The 26,644-nt window shown below is 40.8% G+C and overlaps 1 protein-coding gene across 2 annotated transcripts in view; it reads left to right on the forward strand.

Annotated features, from left to right (window-relative positions):
- The window catches only part of ANKRD26 (ankyrin repeat domain containing 26), a 101,642-nt gene that overhangs the window by 15,310 nt on the left and 59,688 nt on the right, over positions 1 to 26,644 (forward strand). The window contains exons 5-14 of one of the 2 annotated variants that reach the window (XR_009212871.1): positions 2,141 to 2,171; positions 5,709 to 5,781; positions 7,476 to 7,536; positions 7,629 to 7,831; positions 18,076 to 18,205; positions 18,832 to 18,893; positions 21,613 to 21,706; positions 24,455 to 24,553; positions 25,157 to 25,185; positions 25,280 to 25,352. Coding sequence is in view for 1 of the 2 variants with exons in the window: in XM_058436605.1 (XP_058292588.1) it covers positions 2,141 to 2,171; positions 5,709 to 5,781; positions 7,476 to 7,536; positions 7,629 to 7,831; positions 18,076 to 18,205; positions 18,832 to 18,893; positions 21,613 to 21,706; positions 25,157 to 25,185; positions 25,280 to 25,352 (756 nt within the window). In the remaining variant the exon portion in view is untranslated. The remainder of the gene's footprint in view (positions 1 to 2,140; positions 2,172 to 5,708; positions 5,782 to 7,475; positions 7,537 to 7,628; positions 7,832 to 18,075; positions 18,206 to 18,831; positions 18,894 to 21,612; positions 21,707 to 24,454; positions 24,554 to 25,156; positions 25,186 to 25,279; positions 25,353 to 26,644) is intronic. The other variant, XM_058436605.1, reaches the window with a different exon arrangement.

Genomic DNA, 26,644 nt, shown 5'->3' on the forward strand with positions numbered 1-26,644 from the left:
ACCACTACTCTCTTCAAAGCTGTCAGTCAGACAGGGACCTTTAAGTCTGTGGAGGTTCTTGCTGAGTTTTTGTTTGTCTGTTCCCTGCCCCCAGAGGTGGAGCCTACAGAGGCAGGCAGGCCTCCTTGAGCTGTGGTGGGCTCCACCCAGTTCGAGCTTCCTGGCTGTTTTGTTTACCTAAGCAAGCCTGGGCAATGGCGGGCGCCCCTCCCCCAGCCTCGTTGCCGCCTTGCAGCTTGATCTCAGACTGCTGTGCTAGCAATCAGCGAGACTCCGTGGGCACAGGACCCTCCGAGCCAGGTGCGGGACACAATCTCCTAGTGTGCCGTTTTCCAGGCCCGTTGGAAAAGTGCAGTATTGGGGTGGGACTGACCCGATATTCCAGGTGCCGTCTGTTTCCCCTTTCTTTGACTAGGAAAGGGAACTCCCTGACCCCTTGCGCTTCCCGAGTGAGGCAATGCCTCGCCCTGCTTCAGCTCGCGCACAGTGCGCTTCACCAACTGTCCTGCACCCACTGTTAGGCACTCCCTAGTGAGATGAAACCGGTACCTCAAGCAGAAATGCAGAAATCACCCGTCTTCTGTGTCGCTGGGGCTGGGAGCTGGAGACCGGAGCTGTTCCTATTCGGCCATCTTGGCTCCACCCTATGTGCCACCAGCATTTTTCTAATGTTACAGAATGCAAACATTTTATTTCTTTTTTCTTTCTTTTTTTTTTTTTTTTTTTTTTTTTGAGACGTAGTTTTGCTGTTGTTGACCAGGCTGGAGTGCAGTGGTGTGATCTTGGCTAGGCTCACTGCAACCTCCGCCTTTTGGGTTCAAGCAATTCTGCTGCCTCAGCGTCCTGAGTAGCTGGGATTACAGGTGTGTGCTACCATGCCCAGCTAATTTTTGTACTTTTAGTAGAGACGGGGTTTCTCCATGTTGCTCAGGCTGGTCTTGAACTCCTGGACTCATGTTCTGCCCGCCTCAGCCTCCCAAAGTGCTGGGATAACAGGCGTGGGCCACTGCACCCGGCCTAGGTGCTATGCAACCTAGGTCATAGCTATGCAACCTATGCCTTAGCTATGCAACCCTGCCATTGTAATATGAAAGCAGTCATAAATAATATGTAAGTGAATAACATGACTGTGCTTCAGTAAACCTTTATTTACAAAACTGTATGGCTGGCTGGATTTGGCTTGTGGCCTCTAGTTTGCTGGCCCCTCATATACAGGGTAGATGGAAGGTAACCATGTAAAGGGATTGGGGAACAAAGGAAGCTTTTGCAGTAGTTAAAGCCATAGTTTCCTTGTCACTAATCCTTGGACTAGTATTCATCCATTATGAGGTTCTCACCATCCATGGTGAAATACATAAAGTTAGGAAGCTCAGTTTATTAATTTAATTTTGTTTCATTTTATTTATTCTTTTAGAGATGAGGTCTCACTATGTTAGGCCAGGCTGGTCTCAAACTCCTGGCCTGAAGTGATCCTCCTGCCTTGGCCTCCCAAAGTGCTGCAATTATAGGCATGAGGCACCATACCTGGCCAGTTTATTCATTTTAAAATGTTGGTCTTTTTCTTCATGTTATGACTTTTTTATTAGTTTTGCTTAAATTTTTTTTTCATTTAAGAAATAACATTAAGAGTGCATGGGTTTTTTTTTTCCTTGTGAAAGCCATCAGTTAAGAGTCCTTGTTTAACTAGGAAATATAAACATATTAAGTAAATATTATATTAAGTAAATAACACATTAAGTAAATATGTTTATATTTCCAGGGGTACTGGAAATGTAAGGCAAAGGCAGAAGAGAGGTACAGTTAATAGGATTTAGTGATTATTGAGTGTAAAAAGTTAAGGGGCAGAGAGAAATCTCAGTTGATTCATAGGTTTCCAGGTTGTGCACAAGCATTTAAACTGGACATAAGGAGTAGGAAATTGTCAGGTGAGTGGAGAAGAGTGGCAGGTCTGCAGGGAAGATTAACTTTTTTCTATACATGTGAGTTTAATGGAATATTTATATAGGATATTAATTCTTTTATAGTCTCCAGATACAGTCCCAGAGGGATACTTTGTTAACAAATCATCAGTCTTATGCTTTAAATTTTATATATTTTTCTATTGTTGATTTAAAATGTGTTTTACTTTTCTCTTTAATAGCGGATGAAAGCTCTGAAGACTCCTTAAGCAGGTAGTATTTTACAGATTTTTAAAAATATATTTAGAGGAATACAGAGAAAAGAAACTGTTGAGTGCCCTACTCTGGGTAGACACTATATTATGTGCTTCTCCATCTAGTCATCCCAACAGCTTTGCAAAATATCTGTGCTATATTATAACCCAACTGTGTGGTTCAGAGAGGTTGATTAATTGGCCCGTGACCTCACAGTTAGCAAGCAACTGACCCATGATTTGACCATCAGCCTGCTTGGCTCCCAAATCCCTTCTCTTGCCCCTCAACATAGATTGATAGAGACTTGTGCAGCACTGGATCAAGGTACAGGTCCAAATCAGATCAATTCAGAGACCTACGTTTAGTTATATGTTAACTCTCAGAGTTTTTCTTAGGAGCCTGGTTAGTCCAACAATTTGTCCTAATATGCTTGATAATTGCAGTGGTAACTAGTACTTTGACTTTATCATCAAAGGTTTTAGGCCAGATCTCACTTAGCTGTAGCCACAGGGCCATACATTTTACATAAGCAGGCCACACAAGTCCTGTAAAGGAATTATTTTACTGTAAGTGAAAGCTATTTAGCTATAGACCATATTGTGTTAATTATATTTAGCATCCAGTTAGAGGATATTTCTGATTTATTTCTCTACCTACTGACTTCCCAGTTTGGTTTTCCCTTTAGGCTAGTACTCTAGCTCCATCTGAGTTGCTGGAAAGGATATGATTTTGTTTCTCTCTCTCTCTTTTTTTTTTTAAGTAACTGCATAGGGCCAGGTGTGGTGGCTCACAACTGTAATCCCAGCACTTTGGGACACCAAGGCGGGCGGATCACAAAGTCAGGAGATGGAGACCAGCCTGGCTAACATGGTGAAACCCTGTCTCTACTAAAAATACAAAAAATTAGCCAGGCGTGGTGGCGTGTGCCTGTAGTCCCAGTACTCAGGAGGCTGAGAAAGGAGAATGGCTTGAACCTGGGAGGCGGAGGTTGCAGTGAGCCCAGATTGCGCCACTGCACTCCAGCCTAGTATTCTATGGAATATTTATACCACATTTTCTTTATCCAGCCAACTGTGTTCTATTATTTTTTTCCATTTCTGCCAGCTAAGTATTCCTCATTTTCCTATCAACAGAATCAAAAGCACCTAGAATTTCAGGATTTTAAGGAATCAGACTAATCAGAATGCCATCTAGTACTTCAATCTGTGTTTAACGTCTTGGTCAAATGGTTCAGATGGAGAGCCTGAAACTCCGAGAGATTAAGGGGATTTATTTGGATATGATATTCGAACTCATTTCAGAGCCCAGTACTCTTCCTTATCATCCTACAGGTTAATATTTTAATAATAGAAAGGATGAGTGGATCTAGTGAACCCAGGGGAAGAGGAAAGAATGGAATTAGCAGAGGAAGGTCAGGTTTGAAGAGAAACAGCACTGGGTTGGATAGGAACTGGGCTTTTGGAAAAGAGATCAGAATATTGGGATTTCTGACAAGTTCGATCATGATAAATTACTGGAATGAAGGATACAGGATGTTTGGAATTATCTAGAAAGGCCTATTAAAATAGGAGGTTCAGGGGAGTCCTGAACAGGTTGTTGCTTTTTTGTATAATTGGAGGAACTGACAAACTCTCAAGGTTTCTACTGAAAAATGTTAAAATAATTTGAGCCACTGGGAAGAGTCTCTACAGCCAATAGGAATGTGCTATAACTACTTCTGCCTCAACTTATCTGTGGCTTTGAGCCCCTCAAGTACTTTGGAGCTGGAGGCTGCTGAACTACATAGATCTGTGGCCCAGGGCAAGTGTCCCCTCACCTCTGCCTCTTTTCCCAATTCTCTGATGTCCTTCTCATGGACATGTAGGGTAGGGCAGGGGTAGGATTAGCTAGCAAGTCAGTCATGGAGCAACCCAAATCATGGAGTTGGGTAGTTGTTAACATGCCTGTGCTGCTGGCAAATGACAGAGATTCCATTTAGCTTGTTTTCCAGGAGCAGAGAAATAGAGAGCTCCTACTCTTGGGCATTTGAGACCATCCTTTCAGGAATTTGTGCTTTCATAGGCTGAAGACTTAAAGGTTGGAGACGCTATGGAGCCCTGCAGAAGAGGGATCTGTAAGTGGGAGCTTATAGGAAGAAAGGTGTTTAGATAGTACTTAGGGAAATACAGGTACAACTACCAGGACTCTGTCTCCAGCATTCTTTCTCTTTAGGTATCTGAGTGCCTATAAAGATTTTTAAGGGCTTGCTAGTTTAAGGCAGGACCTCTATAGGGAAAATAATTGGATTTTATAACTTTTAATGTTTTGATATTTCTAGGGTGAGTAGTCCCAATAACAGCATATACATTTGTGTTTTGACTTTTGCCCATCTAGCTTTCAAACACTTCACACATTTCAGGGGACTCCTTATACTGTTTTAGGGTGAAGGGAAGCAATGAGGCCTTAAGTGGTTTTCATGTTGAAGAACCAAGACTGCCATTTTCGAGTGACACAGATTAGTCTTTGAGATGGAGATAGATAGTGGAGAAGGGACAGTGTATCTTTCTACCTTGTTTTATATACTTATTTATTTTATTTTATTTATTTATTTTTTTGAGACAAAGTCTTGCACTGTTGCCCAGGCTGGAGTGCTACAGCACGATCTCAGCTCACTGCAACCTCTGCTTCCTGGGTTCACACAATTCTCCTGCCTCCACCTCCCAAGTAGCTGGGACCATAGGTACACACCACCACACCCAGCTAATTCTTTGTATTTTTAGTAGAGACGGAGTTTCACTATTGGTCAGACTGGCCTTGAACTCCTGACCTCATGATCTGCCCGCCTCGGCCTCCCAAAGTACTGAGATTACAAGGATGAGCCACCGTGCCCAGCCTATTTATTTTTATTGTTTTGAGACAGTGTCTTGCTGTGTCACCCAGGCTGGAGTGCAGTGGCATGATCTCAGCTCACTGCAATCTCTGCCTCCCGGGTTCAAGCAATTCTCTTGCCCCAGCCTCCTTAGTAGCTGGGATTACAGGCACGTGCCACCATGCCTGGTTAATTTTTGTATTTTAGTAGAGACAGGGTTTTGCCATGTTGGCCAGGCTGATCTCGAACTCCTGGGCTCAAGTTATCTGCCTGCCTCCGACTCCCAAAGTTCTGGGATTACAGGCATAAGCCACTGCATCTGATCTCCACCTTGTTTTAAATTATCAGGTTTGTGCTGGTTCAGGTAACAAAAGTTATATCAGCCATTAATTGGATTTTCAGTTCAGCCTTCAGGACAATTTGTGAAGACAAAGTATTCCAAGGCTCTGCCAGTATCTTGGCTGTCACTATTAGTTATAGAACTAAGGTTGAGTCTTTATTGAATATTTTATAGTTTCGCAGGGTCAAATTTTGACAAGGTCAAATTTTAATTAGATCAAGAAACATCATTCAATATACAGATAGTTGACCTTTCACCAGGTTTTTGTTTTTTTGGAGGGGGCATCCAGGTTGAAAATTGTAAGCTGGTTTTTGTTTTGTTTTTAAAGAAATGAATTCACTCATTTTTATATATTTTTGTTCTAAAGGCTTTCTGGCAAACCAGGTGTTGATGATTCATGGCCTACCTCAGATGATGAAGACCTCAATTTTGATACCAAGGTAAAGTGCTCTCTCATGAACTTAATTTTCTTACTCTGAATCTAGTTTCGTATAGTATTCTCTTAAAATTTAGCAGTGGTCTACTTATCATTGTTTTCTGTTTGTAATAGAAAGGTGGTCAGGGGAAGCCATTTTATAGAAATATGGCCAGTTGAATTCTTTTTTTTTTTTTTACTTTGGTAAATAACAAAGGATTGATAAATACTTTGAGGGAGTGGGGATTGCAAAAAAAGAATATACTGGAAAATACATAGTGACAAGAAAATTATATTGGGAAAAGTTTTCCTACAATAGAGGAAATACGAAATTTGGTCAAAGTTTATATGGATAAGCACTCCTACTATGATTTTAAAATCTTTTTCCATTTTTCTCTCTCTGTAGTAAGAATGTTACAGCTTTCAGGAAGTAGTAGGTGATCATTTTTAACTAATTGGATGACTTAAAATTAAACTCTTTACTACAGAAGTATTTTTTTAAAAACTGGTTGTAAATACTAATCAGTATTATCAGGGATATCCTATGAACAAAAGTCTGTTACAGGTCTGTGTTTCTCCTTGTGCCTTAGTATACTTAAAGCTTTTCCTTTTCTTCCTTGACTTAAGCTCACACTCGATGGGTCATGCCTCTATTTTTTTTCTCCCTACACTTTCATCTTTTAAAAATGATTTATCTCAGCCTAAATGTTTCCTTGCAGAATACATTTCTTCAGTTCTGTTATTTCAGTCCATGTCTGCCTCCATTTGCAGCATATTTAGGTACAGCTTTCTATTTAGTAGTTATGTGTGGCTTTTGTTTAGCAATCATTGCCCCACAAGGATTATTTTTGTTTTTTCTCTGTTTCTTGTAATGAGCTGAATTTATACAATCATTTATTTTTAGCTTTTTGACAGAACAGAAGCAGCCTATACTATTTGCAGTGACAATCCACTTAAATAAAATATACTAAGAACAAAATGCTCATAGTTTTTCTCACAAGAGGTAATTAATGCAAATATAAATCATGCATACACATTTCAGAAAATAATATGTAATTGATTTAAATGTTTTAATGTTTTACTTTTATAATACTCTACCTAGGAATAAATTTTCATTTTAGGCTACTGTGGTTAAGAAAATAATCAAATAGATATCGTAGTATTTATATAATAATCAATTAGGGGTAAGGGGAGTAACCTTTGGAGGATATCTGTATCATCTCTCATAATCCTTACCCCATGAGAAGATGTAGTAAAGGGCAGAACTGAGGTTTAAATCTACATCTGAGGCCGGGCACGGTGGCTCAAGCCTGTAATCCCAGCACTTTGGGAGGCCAAGGCAGGCGGATCACGAGGTCAGGAGATCGAGACCATCCTGGCTAACATGGTGAAACCCCGTCTCTACTAAAAATACAAAAAATTAGCCGGGCGTGGTGGCGGGTGCCTGTAGTCCCAGCTACTTGGGAGGCTGAGGCAGGAGAATGGCGTGAACCCGGGAGGCGGAGCTTGCAGTGAGCCGAGATCGCGCCACTGCACTCCAGCCTGGGTGACAGAGCGAGACTCCGTCTCAAAAAAAAAAAAAATCTACATCTGAGTGACTCCAAAATCTGTGTTCTTTGTGTTAGATCATGTAGTAATGGTGACTATCTATTACAATTATTTTATCAGATTTGATACTCGTTATTTTTAAAACTTGTTATTCTTATTTTTGTTTTCTAGAATGTCCCAAAACCAAGCTTAGCAAAGCTAATGACTGCTTCTCAGCAATCCAGGAAAAATTGTAAGCTGTTTGAAAACTGCTTATTCTTGTGTTATTCACTGATTCTTAATTACTTATATTTTCATTTACTCTTTATTTTGTTTTTACTGTAGTAGAAGCAACATATGGCATTGTGAGAACAGGAAAGAGAACTTTGTTTGAGGATAGAGATTCCGATAGTCAAGATGAAGTTGTGGTTGAAAGCCTTCCTACAACATCGATCGAAGTCCAGGGCTTTTCTCATCCTACCTATCAATCACCTGACCTTCTTCCAAAACCTTCCCACAAGTCGTTAGCAAACCCTGGTCTTATAAAGGTAAGTTGTTTTTTTTTTTTTTTTTTTGAGACGGAGTCTCACTCTGTCGCCCAGGCTGGAGACGGGGTTTCACCGTGGTCTCGATCTCCTGACCTCGTGATCCGCCCGCCTCGGCCTTCCAAAGTGCTGGGATTACAAGCGTGAGCCACTGCGCCTGGCCAAAGGTAAGTTGTTTTTTAAAAAACTTTTTTCATGTACCCTTCCCCTACCCCAACAATCCTCATAATGATGTATCTATTGAGATGATCATACGGTTTTTGTTTCTAATTCTGTTTATGTGATGAATCACATTTAAGACTTGCATATGTTGAACCGTCCCTGCATCCTTGAAATGAAAGTCACTTGATCATGGTGAATTATTACTTTGTGATGTGCTGTTGGATTCGGTTTGCTAGTATTTTCTTGAGGATTTTTGTATCTATATTCATCAGAGATATTGGTCTGCAGTTTTCTTTTTTTGTTATGTCCTTTTCTGGCTTTGGTATTAGGGTGATACTGGCTTTATAGAATGAGTTAGGGAGGATTTCCCCCTTCTCAACCTTTTGGAGTAGTTTCAGTAGAATTGTTACCAGTTCTTTTTTGAACGTCTGGTAGAATTTAGCTGTGAATCCGTGTGGCCCTGGGCTTTTTTCTTGTTGGCAGTCTTAAAATTACTGATTCAATCTCACTGCTTATTACTGGTCTGTTCAGGATTTCTATTTCTTCCTGATTCAAGCTAGAGGAGTTATGTGTTTCCAGGAATTTTTCAATTTCCTCTAGATTTTCTAGTTTGTGTGCATAGAGGTGTTTATAGTAGTCTTGAGCGATCTTTTGTATTTCGGTGGTATCAGTTATACTGTCTCCACATTCATTCCTACTTGAGCTTATTTGAATCTTCTCTCTTTTCTTAGTTAATGTAACTAGTGGTCTATCAACTGTGTATTTAAAAAAAAAAAAACCGCCTGGCACGGTGTAATCCCAGCACTTTGGGAGGCCACCTGTAATCCCACCTGTAATCACCTGTAATCCCAGCACTTTGGGAGGCCTAGACGGGCAGATCACACCTGTAATCCCAGCACTTTGGGAGGCCTAGACGGGCAGATCACCTGAGGTCAGGAGTTCAAGACCAGCCTGGCCAACATGGTGAAACTCTGTCTCTACTAAAAATACAGAAAAATTAGCCAGGCATGGTGGTGGATGCCTGTAATCCCAGCTACTTCGGAGGCTGAGGCAGGAGAATCACTTGAACCAAGGAGGTAGAGGTTGCAGTGAGCCAAGATCACACCACTGCACTCCAGCCTGGGTGACAAGAGTGAAATTCCATCTAAAAAAAAAAAAAAACCAAACAAACAAAAAACAAACTTTTTGTTTCATTGATCTTTTGTATTGTGTTTTTGGTTATAAATACATTTAGCTCTGCTCTGATCTTTGTTATTTCATTTCTTCTGCTAGCTTTGGGTTTGGTTTGTCCTTGTTTCTCTAATTTCCTGAGGTGTGATGTTAGTACTGATTTGCTATAAGAGGTTTTGATAATTTGTAGCACTGTTACTTATTTCAAAACATTTTAAAATTTCCTTCTTTATTATTAACTCCGAAATCAGGAGCAGATCATTAAGTTAAATGGAAATTACCATATGTTTGTATAATTTTGAGGGTTCCTTTTGGAATTGATTTCTATGTATTCCGCTGTGGGCTGAGAAGATACTTCATATGATTTCAGTTTTTTAAAATTTATTAAGACTTGTTTTGTGGCCTATCATATGGTCTATCTTGGAGAATGTTCCATATGCTTATTAAAAGAATGTATATTCTGCAGTTCTCAGGTAGAATGTTTGGTAAATATCTGTTAGATTCATTTGTTCGTGAGTGCAGTTTAAGTGCAGTGTTTCTTTGTTGGCTTTCTACCTTGATGACCTGTCTAGTGCTGTCAGTGGAGTGTTGAAGTCCTGTACTATTGTTGTGTGGCTATCTCTTTTCTTAGGTTTTCTTAGGTCTAGTGGTAATTGTTTTATTAATCTGGGAGCTCTGAAGATAGGTGCTGATATATTTAGGATTTTTAGATCTTCTTGTTGAATCGATCCTTTTATCGTTATATAGTGACCATTTTTATCTACTTTTACTGTTGTTGCTTTAAACTCTGTTTTATCTGATATAGGAATAGCTACTCTTGCTCACTTTTGGTTTCTCTTTGTCTGAAATATCTTTTTCCACCCCTTTATCTTGAGAGTATAGGAATCCTTACATGAGAGGTCTGTGTCCTGAAAACAGCAGAGAATTTGGTTTGTGATTTTTAAAAATCCATTCTGCCAACCTGCATCTTTTAAGTGGGGCATTAGACCGTTTACTTCAATGGTAATATTGAGATCTGAGGGGCTGTTCCAGTCATTGTGTTGATTGTTACCTAGTGACTTTGTTTCCTCCGTTATTGTTTTATAAACCTTGTGAATTGTATGCTTTCAGGAGTTTCTATTCTGTTATATATCAACCTTTTATTTCAACATTGAGAACTTTTATAAATATTTCTTATAGGGCTGGTCTAGTATTCAAAGATTCCCTCAGCATTTGCTTGTTCAAGAAAGACTTTATTTTTCCTTCATTTTTGAAACTTAGTTTTGCTTGATACAAAATTCTTGGCTGATGATTTTTTTCCTATTTAAGGAGACTATAGATAGGACTCCAGTCCCTCCTGGCTTGTTAAGGTTTCTGCTGAGAAGTCTGCTGTTAGTCTGACAGGTTTTCTTTTACAGGTTATTTTTTAAAATTCTTTTTATTCAATCTTATTTATTTATTTTATTTTATTCTTTTTATTTTTGTCTGATTGGATTAATTTGAAAGCCTTGTCTTCAAACTCTAAAGTTCTTACTTCTATTTGGCATAGCCTACTGTTAAAACTTCCCACTACTTTTTTCTTTTCCCCCTTCGAGACAGAGTCTCTCTCTGTCGCCCAGGCTGGAGTAGTGTGATCTCAGCTCACTGCAACCTCCACCCACTGGGTTCAAGCACTTCTCCTGCTTCAGCCTCCCTAGTAGCTAGGATTACAGGTATATGCTACCATGCCCAGCTAATTTTTGTATTTTTAGTAGAGATAGGGTTTCGCCATGTTGGCCAGGGTTGTCTCAAACTCCTGACCTCAAGCGATCCATCCACCTTGGCCTCCCAAAGTGCTGGGATTGCAGGCGTGAGCCACCATGCCCGGCCCCCCACTACATTTTGTAGTTCCCTAAATGTGTCTTTCATTTCCAGAAGTTCTGATTGGTTTTTCTTTAAAATATCTTTCTCTTTAGAAAATTTTTCATTAAGATCCTGAATTGTTTTTAAAAATTTCTTTATGTTGGTTTTTACCTTGCTCTTGTATATTCTTGAGTAACTTAATAATCAACCTTTTGAATTCTTTATCTGGTATTTCAAAGATTTCATCTTGTTTTGTATCCACTGCTGGAGAGTTAGTGTGATCTTTTAGGGGGATTATAGAATGCTGTTTTTTCATATTACCAGAATTATTTTTCTAGTTCCTTCTAATTTGGGTGGACTGTTTCTTCTAATTATTTTTGAATTTATTTTTGATTTGACTGGGTTTTTTTTTAATTTATTTTTCCCCCCTTGAGGATGTGACTTTAATGTCTATAGTTTATTGTCACCTAGCTTCAGCTCTGGGTGCTTTCAGTAGTGAAGACCGTGTAGTAGTGAGTTCCTTCGTTACAGAGAATCTTTGTGTGATGATTTTCTCAGATGTTGGTAGTAATAGCGATGTACTGGGTCTGTGAGCAGGTTTACTGTTTCCTGTGGGACTGGAATTGCAGAAGTCTCACGAATCTTATCTCATTCTCCAGTGTTGTGCACTTAAAAATTCAGATGCCCACTCTGTTTCCTAAAACATTTTTTTCTCCAGTATTTTATTTACTGGATTGAACATTTCAGGCCTCAGACTGAAGGCACCCATGGGTAAAAACTGGTTGCAGCTAAAGCAGGTGGATAAATGCAGTACCCTAAGTTTGGCCTTGACAAACGTGGCAGGGGGAGCTCTCAGTGATACGCACTAAAGTGTTTTCAGGGGGAAGGGAGGGAGCCACAGGAAAGCAGTCTGCCTCCCAGTCACACTACTGACCTGGTGTTCCAGCTAATCAGATCAGACAGGCACCTTTTTTAATCTGCAAGAATACTGATGTTCCATATAGAGAGGGATTGTGGTCCTCATGGAAGCGTGAACGTGGAGACAGTCTTGTGGGATGCGGTCACCCTGAAGTGCTTCAGGAAGGCTGTCTACAGATGCACCCACATCATGCTCTCATGGGAAAAGCCCCAGCTGTGTCCGCAGTGGTGGGCAAGAGGGAGAAGTCCTGTTCTCCAAGACCCTTCACATGCCCCAGGGCTACCTGTTAAGGGAAAGCCCTAGATTTTCTCCACTGAGCCCAGCACTGCACTTGTCCCTCTGCTGAAGGAAACTTCCCACAAGCAGAAGGCCTGCAGTCTGGTTTCTTTTTTTCCCACAGGGTGCCCTCTCAGTGTGGTGCATTCCTTCCCCTGGGAGTAGCAGCCCCTGAGAACCTGGCTGCTGTGAATCCTGCTGCTCTTCTGGATCTGGCCACCCAGTGGGCTGCCATACTCCAGGGTGGTGCTGGGGAATGTCTGCAAGGGATCCAGTGAGATGACCTGTCCTCGAGTCTCCCAGCAGCGGGTACCAGCACCTGCTCTGGTAGGGTGGGAAGGGGAATGATGTAGACTCTGTGAGATTTCCTTCATTACAAATAGCCTTTGTGTGTTTTTTCAAATGCCAGCTGTAGTATTAATGTGCTGGGCACATAGACAGACACAGGACCTCCTGGTTAGCCAGAATGATGCAGGCAGTGGTGATAACTGAGGATGCACAGAAGTTTCCTACTTCCTTGGTGCTGTGTCATTGTGCTTGCAGATGTTGTGATGGGCTGTGCTGGTTGAGTTTTGCCAGGAGGTGGCGCTTGCAAAAGAGCGCCAGTTGCGGTGGTAGTGGTGGGATTTGTTTGCCTTAGGTTACCCAAGGGAAATACTCTGGAGTCTCAGACAATGGTTGGGGCCATGGATCTCCCAAAAGTCCCTGTCCATTGTGTTATGCTACCATGGCAGGTGGAGGTGCAAAGCTGGGTGGGGACTAGGTGAGGCCAGTCCACACTCTGGCTCCCCACATGCTGGCTCCCCAAATGGGGCAAGCAGCGGCCCCATTGGGGATCAGAGGGCAGTTCCCTGGCTGCTAGAGTAATGTTCCAGGGAGAAGCTCAGCTGCCTCTGCTGCACAAAAGAATCCACAGAAGGAGCTGGGGATATCAGGCGACAGTATGTCTCACTCACACAGGCTTGGCAAGGCAGGTCTCACACCTATAGGGTTGTGCTAGCAGCAGCTAGCTGGGTTCCAGTCAGCTTGTGCTTGGAACTCAAAATTGTCCCAGGCCATAAGCCTTCCTGAGGGACAGAAACCGCACTTTCAAGCCACGCCCCTCTTGATCCGCCTGTGGAACAAGGGGCATCCAGTTCCTGCAGCCTGGGCACACTTCTTGTTCACCCTGTGGTTCTGGCCAATGGAGTCATCCCCACTCAAGATGATACGGCAGCTCTCATTTGGGAGCTTCTCTCCACCTGTAACGGCAGCCTGAGTCAGCTGGCTGACTTCTGGGAGGACGCCTGTGAGGTAGGATCAGGAATGGCTTCCCTCTGTTCCCTGCTGGAGTCAGGGAATGCATGCAATGTATATGGGGATGCCACTTCTTCTTGTGTGCTCCCCACTGCTCACTCAGTCAGCTCCAGCGCGGGGGGAGTTAGGGCTTCCCCGTGGCCTGGACTGCCGGGCTTCCCAATGGAGGTGTGTTCCAGGGACCATTTCTCCCGTTCACATTCTGGAGGCTCACGATTTTCTACCTGGTTCGTCGTGTACACTGCTGCCCGCCTGTTCTTTCACAGGGTCTCTGGTTTCTTTAAGTTTTTCTGTTAAGGTCCTGTGTTGCTTCTTGGAAAAAAGTTTGCAGCGTGAATCCCTACACGCTATTTTGTCTTTCCAAGTGGGAGAGGCTTGGTCACAGTGCCTCCCATCTGTCATCTTGGGAAAAAAATTAGGGAAAATTAATTTTAGTATAAGCGTTCTTAGAGAAATGAATGTAGTCCCGGCCGGGAGCGGTGGCTCACGCCCGTAATCCCAGCACTTTGGGAGGCCGAGGCGGGCGGATCACGAGGTCAGGAGATTGAGACCATCCTGGCCAACATGGTGAAACCCCGTCCCTACTTAAAAAAAAAAAAAAAAATTAGCTGGGCTTGGTGGCGGCTGTAGTCCCAGCTACTCGGGAGGCTGAGGCAGGAGAATGGCGTGAACCTGGGAGGCAGAGCTTGCAGTGAGCCGAGATCACGCCACTGCGCTCTAGCCTGGGCGACAAAGCCAGACTCTGTCTCAAAAAAAAAAAAAAAAGAAATGAATGTAGCAATTGTTTATTTCTGCAGATATTCTGATTCATCTTGTGCTAATAATTAATATCTGTGTGTAATGGACACATATGCATACACCAAATGAAAGCGATCAAAATTTATTATTGTTTTCTAAAATAAACTACCTATTATAGAATCATAAGGAAGGAAAGATTGCCAAGGGAGTTTACAAAATTATCTCTGGGCTAGGCGTGGTGGCTCACACCGGCACTCCCAGCACTTTGGGAGGCCAAGGCGGGCAGATTATGAGGTCAGGAGCTCGAGACCAGCCTGGCCAACATGGTGAAACCCTGTCTCTACTAAAGATACAAAAAATTAGCCAGGCGTGGTGGCGCGTGCCTATAATCCCAGCTACTCAGGGGGCTGAGTCCAGAGAATTGCTTGAACCCAGGAGGTGGAGGTTGCAGTGAGCCAAGATCGCGCCATTGCACTCCATTCTGGGTGACAGGGCGAGACTCCATCTCAAAAAAAAAAAATTTCTGGAAGATGATTTTTTACTTTTAAAAGTACCTCCAGCAATGAGGACATTTTATATTCTCATCAGGAAGCTCTGTTAACTTTAGTATTCATAGTTGTTACCTTGCTCATAAATTCATTCATCGCTAAAACTCAGAATTCTGTTGACTTGATTTTTTAGTTCTTTTCTCTATGTGAATACTGGTCTTGCTTGATAATCATAGATATATTTGAAGACTTTTAAATCTTCAACTTGGATAATCATAGCTTTCTTTTCTTTTGTTTTTTGAGACGGAGTCTTGCCCTGTCACCTAGGCTGGAGTGCAGTGGCGGGATCTCAGCTCACTGCAACCTCTGCTTCCTGGATTCAAGCAGTTCTTGTGCCTCAGCATTCTGAGTAGCTGGGACTACAAGTGTGTACCACCACACATGGCTAATTTTTATATTTTTAGTAGAGATGGGGTTTTGCTATGTTGGCTGGTCTTGAACACGTGGCCTCAAGTGATCCGCCCACCTCAGCCTCCCAAAGTGCTGAGGTTACAGGCGTGAGCCACTGTGCCTGGCCTTTTTTTTTTTTTTTTTCTAAATACAGAGTCTCTGTTACCCAGGCTGGAGTGCAGTGGCATGATCAAGGCTCACTGAAGCTTAAATCTTCTGGGTCTGGCTTCAGCCTCCCAAGTAGCTGGGACCATGGGCATACACCACCATGCCTAGCTATTTATTTATTTTTTGTAGAGATGGGGTCTTGCTGTATTATCCAGGCTGGTTTTGAACCACTAGGCTTAAGTGATCCTCCCACCTTGACCTCCGAAAGTGCTAAGATTGCAGGTAGGGCCCACTGCAACCATCCTCAAATGTTGAAATATGTAATTGAAACCTTAAATCCCATGTTTTTTTCCCTCTTTGTCTTTTCATTTTCAAAATTTCAGAGTTCTGTGTAGGTTCATATTATTTAATTCTACCAGTTTAGTGTATTTTACAAATATTTATCTACTTAAGACCATATGCTTTTCCTGAGGTCATCTACTTCTACTCTAAATGTATTTATCCAAATCTGTCTTCTAAATCCCCTGGGTAGGCTGGGTCCAGTGGCTCACGCCTGTAATTCCAGCGCTTGGGAAGGCAAAGGCTGGAGGATCACTTGAGCTCAGGGGTTGGTGACCAGCCTGGGCAACACGGTGAAACCTTGTCTCTGAAAAAAAAAACCACCAAAAACTTAAGTTCCCTGGGTGCCTCAAATTTTATATTAATATGTCCCAAACTGAAGACATTGTTCCTGACCCTTTCCTGACTCTTTGTGATTTACTCTGCCCTCTGGTTTCCCCATCCTAGTAAATAACACCTAGAAAGTAGCACTGAAACATTGAAGCAGGAGAAATCTTGCACTCCAGTTTTCCCTCAAATTACGAATCCAGTCACTCACCAAGTTCTTTATTTTCTACCTGCTTATCATTTCTCATATCTTTTTTTTTTTTTTTTGAGACGACGTCTCACTCTGTTGCCCAGGCTAGAGTGCAATGGTGTGACCTCTGCTCACCACAAGCTCTGCCTCCTGGGTTTAAGCAATTCTCCTGCATCAGTCTCCCTAGTAGCTGGGATTACAGGCATGGACAACCACGCCCAGCTAATTTTTGTGTTTTTAGTAGAGACAGGGTTTCACCATATTGGCCAGGCTGGTCTCGAACTCCTGACCTCATGATCCGCCCACTTCTCAGCCTCCAAAAGTGCTGGGATTACAGGTGTGAGCCACTGTGCCGTGCCCGGCCTCATTTCTCGTATCTTATTATTGCAATTCACTTTTTTTTTTTTTTTTTAGGATGCCCAAAGAAAATGTGACAGTTCACTTTCTGACCTGTAATTTTGGAATAATCTTTTCTATTTTTGTCCTGACCATTCCTCCCACCCCCATGTTTATCTGTTTTTACATTGCCGCCAGGGTGACCTTTCTGAAATGTATTTGTGATGCTCTAACTCACCTGCTTACTGACTGGATCCCCAGTACATGAAAGGGAAAGTTCACATTCTAGCATAACACAGGTCTTTGGTGGTTTGGGCTGATTTTCCTGTTTTTTCTCTTCATCCTATTCCCTCTGACTGTGTTCCAGTTTTACATTACTTTGGTACCCTCATTTGTCGTGTTGTTTCATGCCTCATCCTTTTGTTTATGGTGCCCTGTCTAGAAACCTTTTACATTCCCACTCTGCATGTATGTCACACTGCTAGAAAGAAATACCCCAGACTGGGTAGTGTATAACAGAAAGAGGTTTAATTGACTCACACTTCCGCATGGCTGGGGAGGCCTCAGGAAACAATCATGGTGGAAGGCAAAAGGGAAGCAGGCAACTTCTTCACAAGGCCGTAGGAGAGTGAATTAATGCAGGAGGAACTACCAAACCCTTGTAAAACCATCAGATCTCATGAGAACTCACTCACTATCACGAGAACAGCATAGGGGAAACCACTCCATGATCCAGTTATCTCCTCTGGTCTCTCCCTTGACACATGAGGATTACAGTTCGAGATGAGATTTGGGTGGGGACACAGAGCCAAACCATATCACTACACTGGGTCTACCTCATAGTATGGCCCTCTCTTTGCATCATTTCCTGAGCTTCCCAGGTGGAACTGACTGTTCTCTTTTGTGCCCTCACTGTCCTTTATTCACTTCAGTTGTAGAACTAATGAATTATACTTTTCTGTTCTTACTTTTTTTTATTTCTCTCTACCCACACTTGATGACTATAGGACAGAATCTGTCTTCTGTTTATATTTTTAGTTTTTCCCAGGATAGTGCCTATGATGTGATAGACGCATAAGTGCTTATTGTCTTACTGACTGGTATAGTTTGGATGTGTGTCCTGCCCCAAATCTCATATTGAAATGTAATCCCCAGTGTTGGAGGTGGGACCTGGTGGGAGTTGATTGGATCATAGGGGCAGATTTCTAGTGAATGGTTTAGCAACATCCACATTGGTCCTGTCCTTGAGATAGCAAGTGAGTTCTCATGGGATCTGCTTCTTTAAAAGTGTGCAACACCTCCCCATCTTGCTCTCTGGCCCTGGCTCTGCCATGTGAGACACCTGCCCCCTCTTTGCCTTCTGCCATGATTATAAGCTTCCTGAGGCCTCCCCAGAAGCAGAAGCTGCTATGCCTCCTATACAGCCTGCAGAACCATGAGCCAGTGAAACTTCTTTTCTTCATGAATTACCCAGTCAGGTGTTTCTTTAAAAAAAAAAAACTATGCCCCCATCTTGGATGACCAGGTATTTCTTTATGGTAGTGCAAGAACGGACTAATACAGTGTCTGATTGAATGGGTAAGTGAATAAATACAGTGTTTTCTGAAGTTTTTTTTTTTTTTAATAGGAAGAACCAACAAAGCCAGCCATTGGAAAAAAAGAAAATGGTATTGATATTATTGAAAGTGCTCCACTAGAGCAAACAAATAATGATAATTTGACTTATGTTGATGAAGTACACAACAATAATAGAAGTGGTAAGTTAGTGGATATCTCTGAATATTTTTCTATCCTTAAATTCTATTCTGGGGGCCAGATGTGGCTCACACCTGTAATCCCAGCACTTTGGGAGGCTGAGGCAGGTGGATCACCTGAGGTCAGGAGTTCGAAACCAGCCTAGCCAAAATGATGAAACCCCATCTCTACTAAAAATACAAACATTAGCTGGGTGTGGTGGTGCGTGCCTATAATCCCAGGTACTCGGGAGGCTGAGGCAGAGAATTGCTTGAACCCAGGAGAAAGAAGTTGCAGTGGGCTGAGAGTGTGCCACTGCACTCTAGCCTGGGCGTCACAGCGAGACTGTCTCAAAAAAAAAAAAATTCTATTCTAAGACAACCAATTAACATATGCAGACCCAAATATTATATTCATTTTAAAAATATTTTTCTTTTGCTGTCTTTCTTCATGTTACTAATTTTTTCCTGAGACTGCATCAACCTTGTGAAATTCTTTTTTTGCTATTATTTTTATTTTATTGAAATATTCATGAATAGAGATAGACTTGTATATGTAATTTTTTTATTTTTATTTTTGTAGATTTATGTATTTAAAATTTACAATAGTAAATGTTCTCATGAATATATCTGTGTATCACATTTGATAGATATGATGTCTGCATTAGGATTAGGACAAGAGGAAGATATAGAATCACCTTGGGATTCTGAGGTACTTTTTATGGTTGTTACTATTATTTTAAAATATAAGCATTGAGTGATGTTAAAACATAAAGAGATGCTTTGACTTGACTTTTTTACCTCTGCATACGTCCATAAGGAACTACTTTCTTATATTTTTCAGTTCATAATAAAGTATGTGCTGAGTATATTACTGCTGCATAGTATATTTCTGCTAATTTGCAAGATTCATTTAAGAATCCAGTGTAGGATAGTGCAAAAAAAAAGAAAGGCTTAGAAGTCACATGGAATCAGTATGGGTTCTGAAGTTAAGTTTATCTAAAAACTAAAGAATTATTTCAGGTCGGCCCGGCAAGGTGGCTCACACCAGTAATCCCAGCACTTTGGGAGGCCGAGGCGGGCAGATCACGAGGTCAGGAGATGGAGACCATCCTGGCCAACATGGTGAAACCCCGTCTCTACAAAAATACAAAAAATTAAGGCCGGGCGCGGTGGCTCACACCTGTAATCCCAGCACTTTGGGAGGCCGAGGCTGGCGGATCACGAGGTCAGGAGATTGAGACCATCCTGGCTAACACGGTGAAACCCGGTCTCTACTAAAAATACAAAAAATTAGCTGGGCGACGCGGTGGGTGCCTGTAGTCCCAGCTACGCCGGAGGCTGAGGCAGGAGAATGGCGTGAACCCCGGGGGGCGGAACCTGTAGTGAGCCGAGATCGCGCCACTGCACTCCAGCCTGGATGAAAGAGCGAGACTCCTTCTCAAAAAAAAAAAAAAAAAAAGAGAAAAAAAAAAAATAATAATAATAATACAAAAAATTAGTCGGGTGTGGTGGTGTGTGCCTGTAGTCACCACTCGGGAGGCTGAGGCAGGGGAATTGCTTGAACCCGGGAGGCGGAGGTTGTAGTGAGCTGAGATCACGCCACTGCATCCTGGCAACAGAGCAAGACTCTGTCTCAAAAAAAAAAAAAAAGAAAGAATTATTTCAGGTTAGCCTTTGGCCAAGTGTATGATTCTGTGTTATGTATGGATGACTAAAAGTCCTAACGAGATTTGGAAATGGAAAGAAACAGTTCGGAATGTCTTTTTTTTTTTTTTTTTTTGACAACTTAGAACTTGAAAAGATAATGCCTGGGACTTTAAAGTATTAATATATATTTGTATAGATCTGCAGGGAACATTTCAGGAGAAAGAAGAATATGGAGAATAACAACAATTTGGTTGAGTGGTATTGTAATAAGTAGAAATGATTTTCAAAATCATTTCCAGTGACTTAATAAATATTCAGGGTACTTTTTGTAAACGTGAAGGCAGTAGTGTCAAGAAAGAATGGGAAAGTTGGAACAGGAATGTGGATTTCTAATTTGGGGTATAAGTTTCAGTAGACAGTTACTGGAGATATCCTATAGGAATATAGTGAGTTGACACTTGAGACCTTCCCAATGAGATTTTAAATGTTTGAGCTTGAATAAATTTCTTTTTATTGAGTACCAACCATGTGCTAGGCTGTTAGACACTGCATATACAAGATGAGGGCTTATGCTCTAGTAGTAGGAACTGAAAAACAAGTAAACCACAAACACTTATAAGTCACTATAAGTGCTTCATATGAAGAAAACAGAGAGTATTAGGTTAGAGAAAATTGAGGGAGTTTGTAGTTAGGATGGGGATCAGAGAGGGAATGAAATTCTATAGTCAGAGAAGATCTTTCTGAGTGTGACCTTAGATTGCCAACTAAAGGAAGAGAAGGAACAGCCATCTGAAGGGCTAGAAGGAGGGCATTCTGGGCAGAGAGCACAATCATCAAATCTGTTCATCATTTTGCTCTTAACATCTTAGAGTGACCAAGAAGCAGGAAGCGGGGTAACCATCATCATCATCATTTTTATTATTATAGTGCATAGAAAAGAAAATGTGCAAATAAGTGCCTGGCACATTTCACATGCTTAATACATAAATGTTCCTATTCTTCTATTTTTATGAAGGCTTGCTATACTTCTTTGAAATTATTTCTTAATTGGGAGAGTTTGTATTCTGTATCTTATATTTCCTTGCTTTTATGTAGACATAACATAAAGCAAAGTTTTTCTTACTGCTTTCTCATTTTAGTCAACCATTTTCCTATCAGTAAAAGTTGTATCAAAAAGTATTTAGATTTTTCTAAGCCATTGTTTACGTAAATGAAGCAGCTTCTGCAGTGTTCTATTTGTACTTAACAGGACATACTCCAGAGTTTTTTTTATCATGCCACATATCTTAACACTAAATATTTCTATAATTAGAAAGATTTTAAATGTTTAATGCTGTACTATAGCAAGTGTATTCTATTTTTTAAAATACACCTTTTTTTTCCTCTTAATCAGCAGCCCCCAAACCGGAATAGGTTCAGAGAAGCTCCCCTCTTATTTTTTGTGGGGAATACAAAGTAAAGTTAGGTCTTTTGATGTTAGTTCCCTGTTGAACTGTGCACATAAGTTAATATTTTATCTGTTAATATGTGTCCTTGGGCCTTCCGTGTTTGGTTCGCAGAGTCAATAGCCATCTGAAGATGAAAAGATAAGCTTAATCTAGTGAGCATATATGAGGTTCTTTATTGAAATGTTTTGGTTTTTAATACATGCTTATCTTATTTTTAAGCCTAATTGCTTTTAAAATAGGAAATTTGTATTATATTTGAAAGTGATTAGAAAATCTTTAGCAATTCATTCTTTTTGTAAAATTGAAACTCATTATTGATATTAATCTTAACAGAGTATCTCTGAGAATTTTCCACAGAAGTATGTTGATCCTTTAGCTGGGGCTGCAGATCGAAAAGAAAAAAATACAGGAAATGAACAAGCGGAAGGTAAGAGCTATATTTTATTTTAAAAAAGTCATTGGACAGAGTGTTTATTTAAAAACATGACTGTCGATATATTCTAATAGCCGAAGAAAATCACCTATTAAATGCATAGTAAGAATAAAGAGAGGTAAAATTGTGATAAGTTGTATATCTTAGGTGTCAGCAACAGATTAAATTGCTAGTGCCACTAAGGGAACTGAATTATTAGATCCATTTCAAAATACGTTAAGACCTGAGGGAGCCAGAAAAAGGAAGAAGAGAGCAGTAAAAGAGGACGTGAGAATGAGGAAGGCAGAGAGTACAGGGAGTGAATGAAGGACAAAGAAGCAAGTGTATGTAATGGAGAGTGGTAAAATAAAATAATTCTAGGGCCAGGCGCGGTGGCTCACGCCTGTAATCCCAGCACTTTCAGAGGCCGAGGCAGGCAGATCACTTGAGGTCAGGAGTTCGAGACCAGCCTGACCAACATGGTGAAACCCTGTCTCTACTAGAAATACAAAAATTAGCTGGGTGTGGTGGCACGCACCTGTAATTCCAGCTACTTGGGAGGCTGAGACAAGAGATTTGTTTGAACCTGGGAGGTGGAGGTGGCAGTGAGCTGAGATCACGTCACTGCACTCCAGCCTGGGCAACAGAGCAAGACTTCATCTCAAAAAAATAAAAATTTAAAAATAAAATAAAATAATTCTTTAGAAAATGGAAAAGCAGGGTATTAGAAAGGTAGGAAGAGTTTAAAATGAGCTTCCAGTACCAAAACTTGTCGGAGAAGTAGAGCAAAATTTACCCACTCTTCCTATCCTCCTCACTGTTGGGAAGGCAAGGATGGAGGTACTGGACCATCTATGGCACGTTTCATCTGCCATAGATGAACACAGGCATATGTGGTCAGCCATACATATCTATAATTTAATGTCATAGAAAATGTTACATCAGGCTGGGCATGGTGGCTCACACCTGTAATCCCAGCACTTCGGAAGGTAGATCACCTGAGGTCAGGAGTTCGACACCAGCCTGGCCGACATGGTGAAACCCTGTCTCTACTAAAAATACAAACATTAGCCAGGCATGGTGGCATATGCCTGTAATCGTAGCTACTTGGGAGGCTCAGGTAGGAGAATCACTTGAACCCAGGAGACGGAAGTTGCAGTGAGCCGAGATTGCACCACTGCACTCCAGCCTGGGCAACAGAGCAAGATTCTGTCTCAAAAAAAAAAAAAAAAAAAAAAAGAAAAGGTTACTTCATAGGATAGTATCTCAAAGGCCAGAAGAAGAGAATTGGAAAGAAGAGAGTAGGGTTGGTTATGGAGAGATCAAGGAAGCCATACTCTGATAAAAAGCCCACTAGCAACTTTATGACCTGTAATACAATTTCAGTTTGGGGGACATAGTAGGGAGGAACTTGACGCCAGATTCCAAAAGAGTAATCTAACATAAAAGAATGTAGAAGCAAACTAAGTATGGACCAGAGCTTCTTAAAATTTAATAAATCATCTGGGGATCTTGTTTAAAATGCACATTTTGATTGAGCAGGCCTGGGGTTCTGCATTTCTAATAAGTTCCCACATAATGCTGATGCTTCTGGTCCTTGGACCACACTCTGAGTAACAAGGGTATAGACTTCCTTTTTAAGAAATCTGAAAGAAGAGTCATTAGACAACAATTCAAGGCATAACAGGATCAGGATAAAGCATTATTTTTCTTTTATTTCTGAGCATGTTTCTAGCCAGAGAAGGAACAAAGAGATGGAGAAATAGAAATTGTAGATATAAGATAACTATTCTTAAATGAAGAGGAAAGAAGTGCTGAGAATGTTCCATAAAAAGAATATAGAATGGGAAAAATCAAGACCACAGATCTAGAGATTACTTTTGCAAAAGAAGAGAGATTGTGAGTGGGGAAAGGGAGGAAAGAAAGTAGTTAGCTAAGTCATCTTGGAGTTAACGATGAGGAAACTTGAGAGAACTCATTTCAGATGGATTCAGTGTATTTACACTCAAACAGATGATTAGATCATTTCTGCTCCAGAGACTATTGCAAGCAGGAGGGCATGCTAGAATTGGGGTAAACTACAGTGATTCATATCTCCTTTCTATAACTATCAGACATCAAAGATATATGTTGCTTTGGACTGATCGTGGTGGTTCGCCTGTCACTCAGCACTTTGGGAGGCCAAGGTGGGTGGGTTGCTGGGGCCCAGGAGTTTGAGACCAGCCTCGGCAACACGGCAAGACTGCATCTCTACAAAAACATACAAAAATTAGGCATGGTGGTGCATGGGCCTGTAGTTCAGCTATTCAGGAGGCTAAGGAGGAGGATTGCTTGAGCCTGGGAGGTTGAGGCTGCAGGGAGCAATGAGCCGTGATTTTGCCACTGCACTACAGTCCGGGTGACAGAGCGAGACTCTGTATCAAAAAAAAAAAAAAAAAAAATGTTGCATTGATAGTAATCAAATGAGTTTAATTTGAATATAGAAGCATTGGCTTTTTTCTTAAAGAAAGTTGCTTTTTGATAACGATAGCTTTTTTCATAAAATCCCTTAGAGGCTAACATGATATTTTAGAAATGAAAAAATTACAGTTAATAATTCCTTGAATACTAAAATTGTTATTTTCAATAAACACTGCATTGATTTAAAAAACTGCACTAATTTTGAAGTATAAAATGTTATTAATATCTAATTCTGTGGCAATTAAATTTTTTCCTTTTGATAAATATTTCAATATTGAAAGCTTATTATGTATTATTTCTTAGATGTGTTTTATGTACCTTCTTGCATGAGTGGATCAAGAAACTTTAAGATGGCTAAACTAGAGGATACAAGAAATGTAGGCATGCCAGTAGCCCACATGGGTATGGAAAAAAAATGAGTATTTTTGTTAACTGTTATTCTACAAGTGTATATCCAAGCTGATCAATTCAGAACACTTTCTCTGATGAGAAATGAGTTATATATCCAAGTAAAATGGCATCACAACTGTGTGCTTCCTAAATTACAGGATAAGTTGAAGAACATGGTAAATACTTGTAGTATAATGGTATAAATGATTCTGATGTGTTGCATTAAATATATGCTGTCGCATTTTACCATCAGCCTTGACATTTCTCCTCTCAGGGTCATGATTTGCCCCTCTAATTAAAGATTACTTTTCTTCACATCGACCAGCATGCTCACATTGGTATATGTGCACTTTTCTATTTTAGTTGTAGTCACTTGGAACATAATCTTAGATTCAAATCATAACTGCATGTTTTATTAAACCTATATTCCTGTTTTTTTCTCCAGTATACTTCTGTCATGTTGCTGTCCTAACCAAAATAAAAAACATCCCAACAATTAACATAATCATTTTCAAACCAAGCATGATGATTCAGGTCATACTAACACTGCATGAATTTATGATTGACTTTGTCATATTTACGTATAATTGATTATATGTGCCTTTTGCTTTTTAGAGTCTCCTGAGAGATATCTTCACTTGAAGGTAATAAGTTTTATATTTTCATCTTGAATTACTAAGTGCATATTGTATAAAGTATACATTATTTATTAATCATTTTGTTTCAAAACCCATTCAGCCTACCATTGAAATGAAAGATTCTGTTCCAAATAAAGCAGGAGGAATGAAGGATTTACAGACATCCAAAGCAGGTAAATGTTGCAATACATATTTAACTCTGGAAGGAAGTACGTTAAAATTTTTGAAATATTTGAAATGCTCACAGTTTTCTTATTCCTAATTCTTTTTTTCCCCAAATTTGATGGAAGGATTTTTAAAAACATTTTTTAAATTGAGACCGAGTCTTGCTCCATCACCCAGACTGGAATGCAGTGGCGTGATCTCGGCTCACTGCAACCTCTGCCTCCCAGGTTCAAGTGATTCTCCTGCCTCAGCCTCCTGAAAAATAGGTGGGATTACAGGTGTGCGTCACCACGCCTGGCAAATTTTTGTATTTTTAGTAGAGACGGGGTTTCACCATGTTGGCCAGACTGGTCTCAAACTCCTGACCTCAGGTGATCTGCCCGCCTCGGCCTCCCAAAGTTCTGGGATTACAGGCATGAGCCACCGTGCCCGGGTTTTGTTTTTTTTGTTTTTTGTTTTTTGTTTTTTTTGATACAGAGTCTCACTCTGTCGCCCAGGCTAGAGTGCAGTGGCATGATCTCGGCTCACTGCAGCCTCTGCCTCCTGGGTTCCAGCAGTTCTTCTGCCTCAAGCTCCCCGGGCACACACCTCATGCCTGGCTAACTGTATTTTTTTAGAGACGGGGTTTCACCGTGGTGGCCAGGCTGGTCTCGAACTCCTGATCTCGGGTGATACACCTGCCTTAGCCTCCCAAAGTGCTAGAATTACAGGGATGAGCCACCATGCCCAGACAGTAATTATTTTTAATTACCATTTGGTAGACATAGTCTTTTAAAACAACAATTCTGAAACTTTTTGGCTTTAGGGTCCTTTTATACTGTTAAAAATTATTGCATAGAGGTAACCAACATGCTGAATTAGCTATCATTCCCATTCCCATGCTCTTTTAAAACATTTACTGTATATGTATGTCTATAAATAATACATAGAATTTGTTTTCATGTCCTAAAATTTTATATAAATGGTTGTACATTGTACATATCATTCTTCAACCTTCTTTTGTTTTCCTAGCATTATATTTTTCAGATCTACCCTTTTGACACAAGTAGCTCTGGTTTAAGTTCTTTATAGTATTCCATTTTATTACTGTACATTTAATTAAACTGTCTTCATTCGGATAAACAATAATTAAATAAACATAAGAAACAGGCTGGACGTGGTGGCTCACACCTGTTATCCCAGCACTGTGGGAGGCTGAAGCAGGTGGATCACGAGGTCAGGAGATTGAGACCATCCTGGCTAACATGGTGAAACCCTATCTTTACCAAAAATACAAAAAATTAGCCAGGCGTGGTGGCGG

This window comes from Hylobates moloch, unplaced genomic scaffold (assembly GCF_009828535.3).
Source record: "Hylobates moloch isolate HMO894 unplaced genomic scaffold, HMol_V3 SCAFFOLD_3, whole genome shotgun sequence".
NCBI lineage: Eukaryota > Metazoa > Chordata > Mammalia > Primates > Hylobatidae > Hylobates > Hylobates moloch.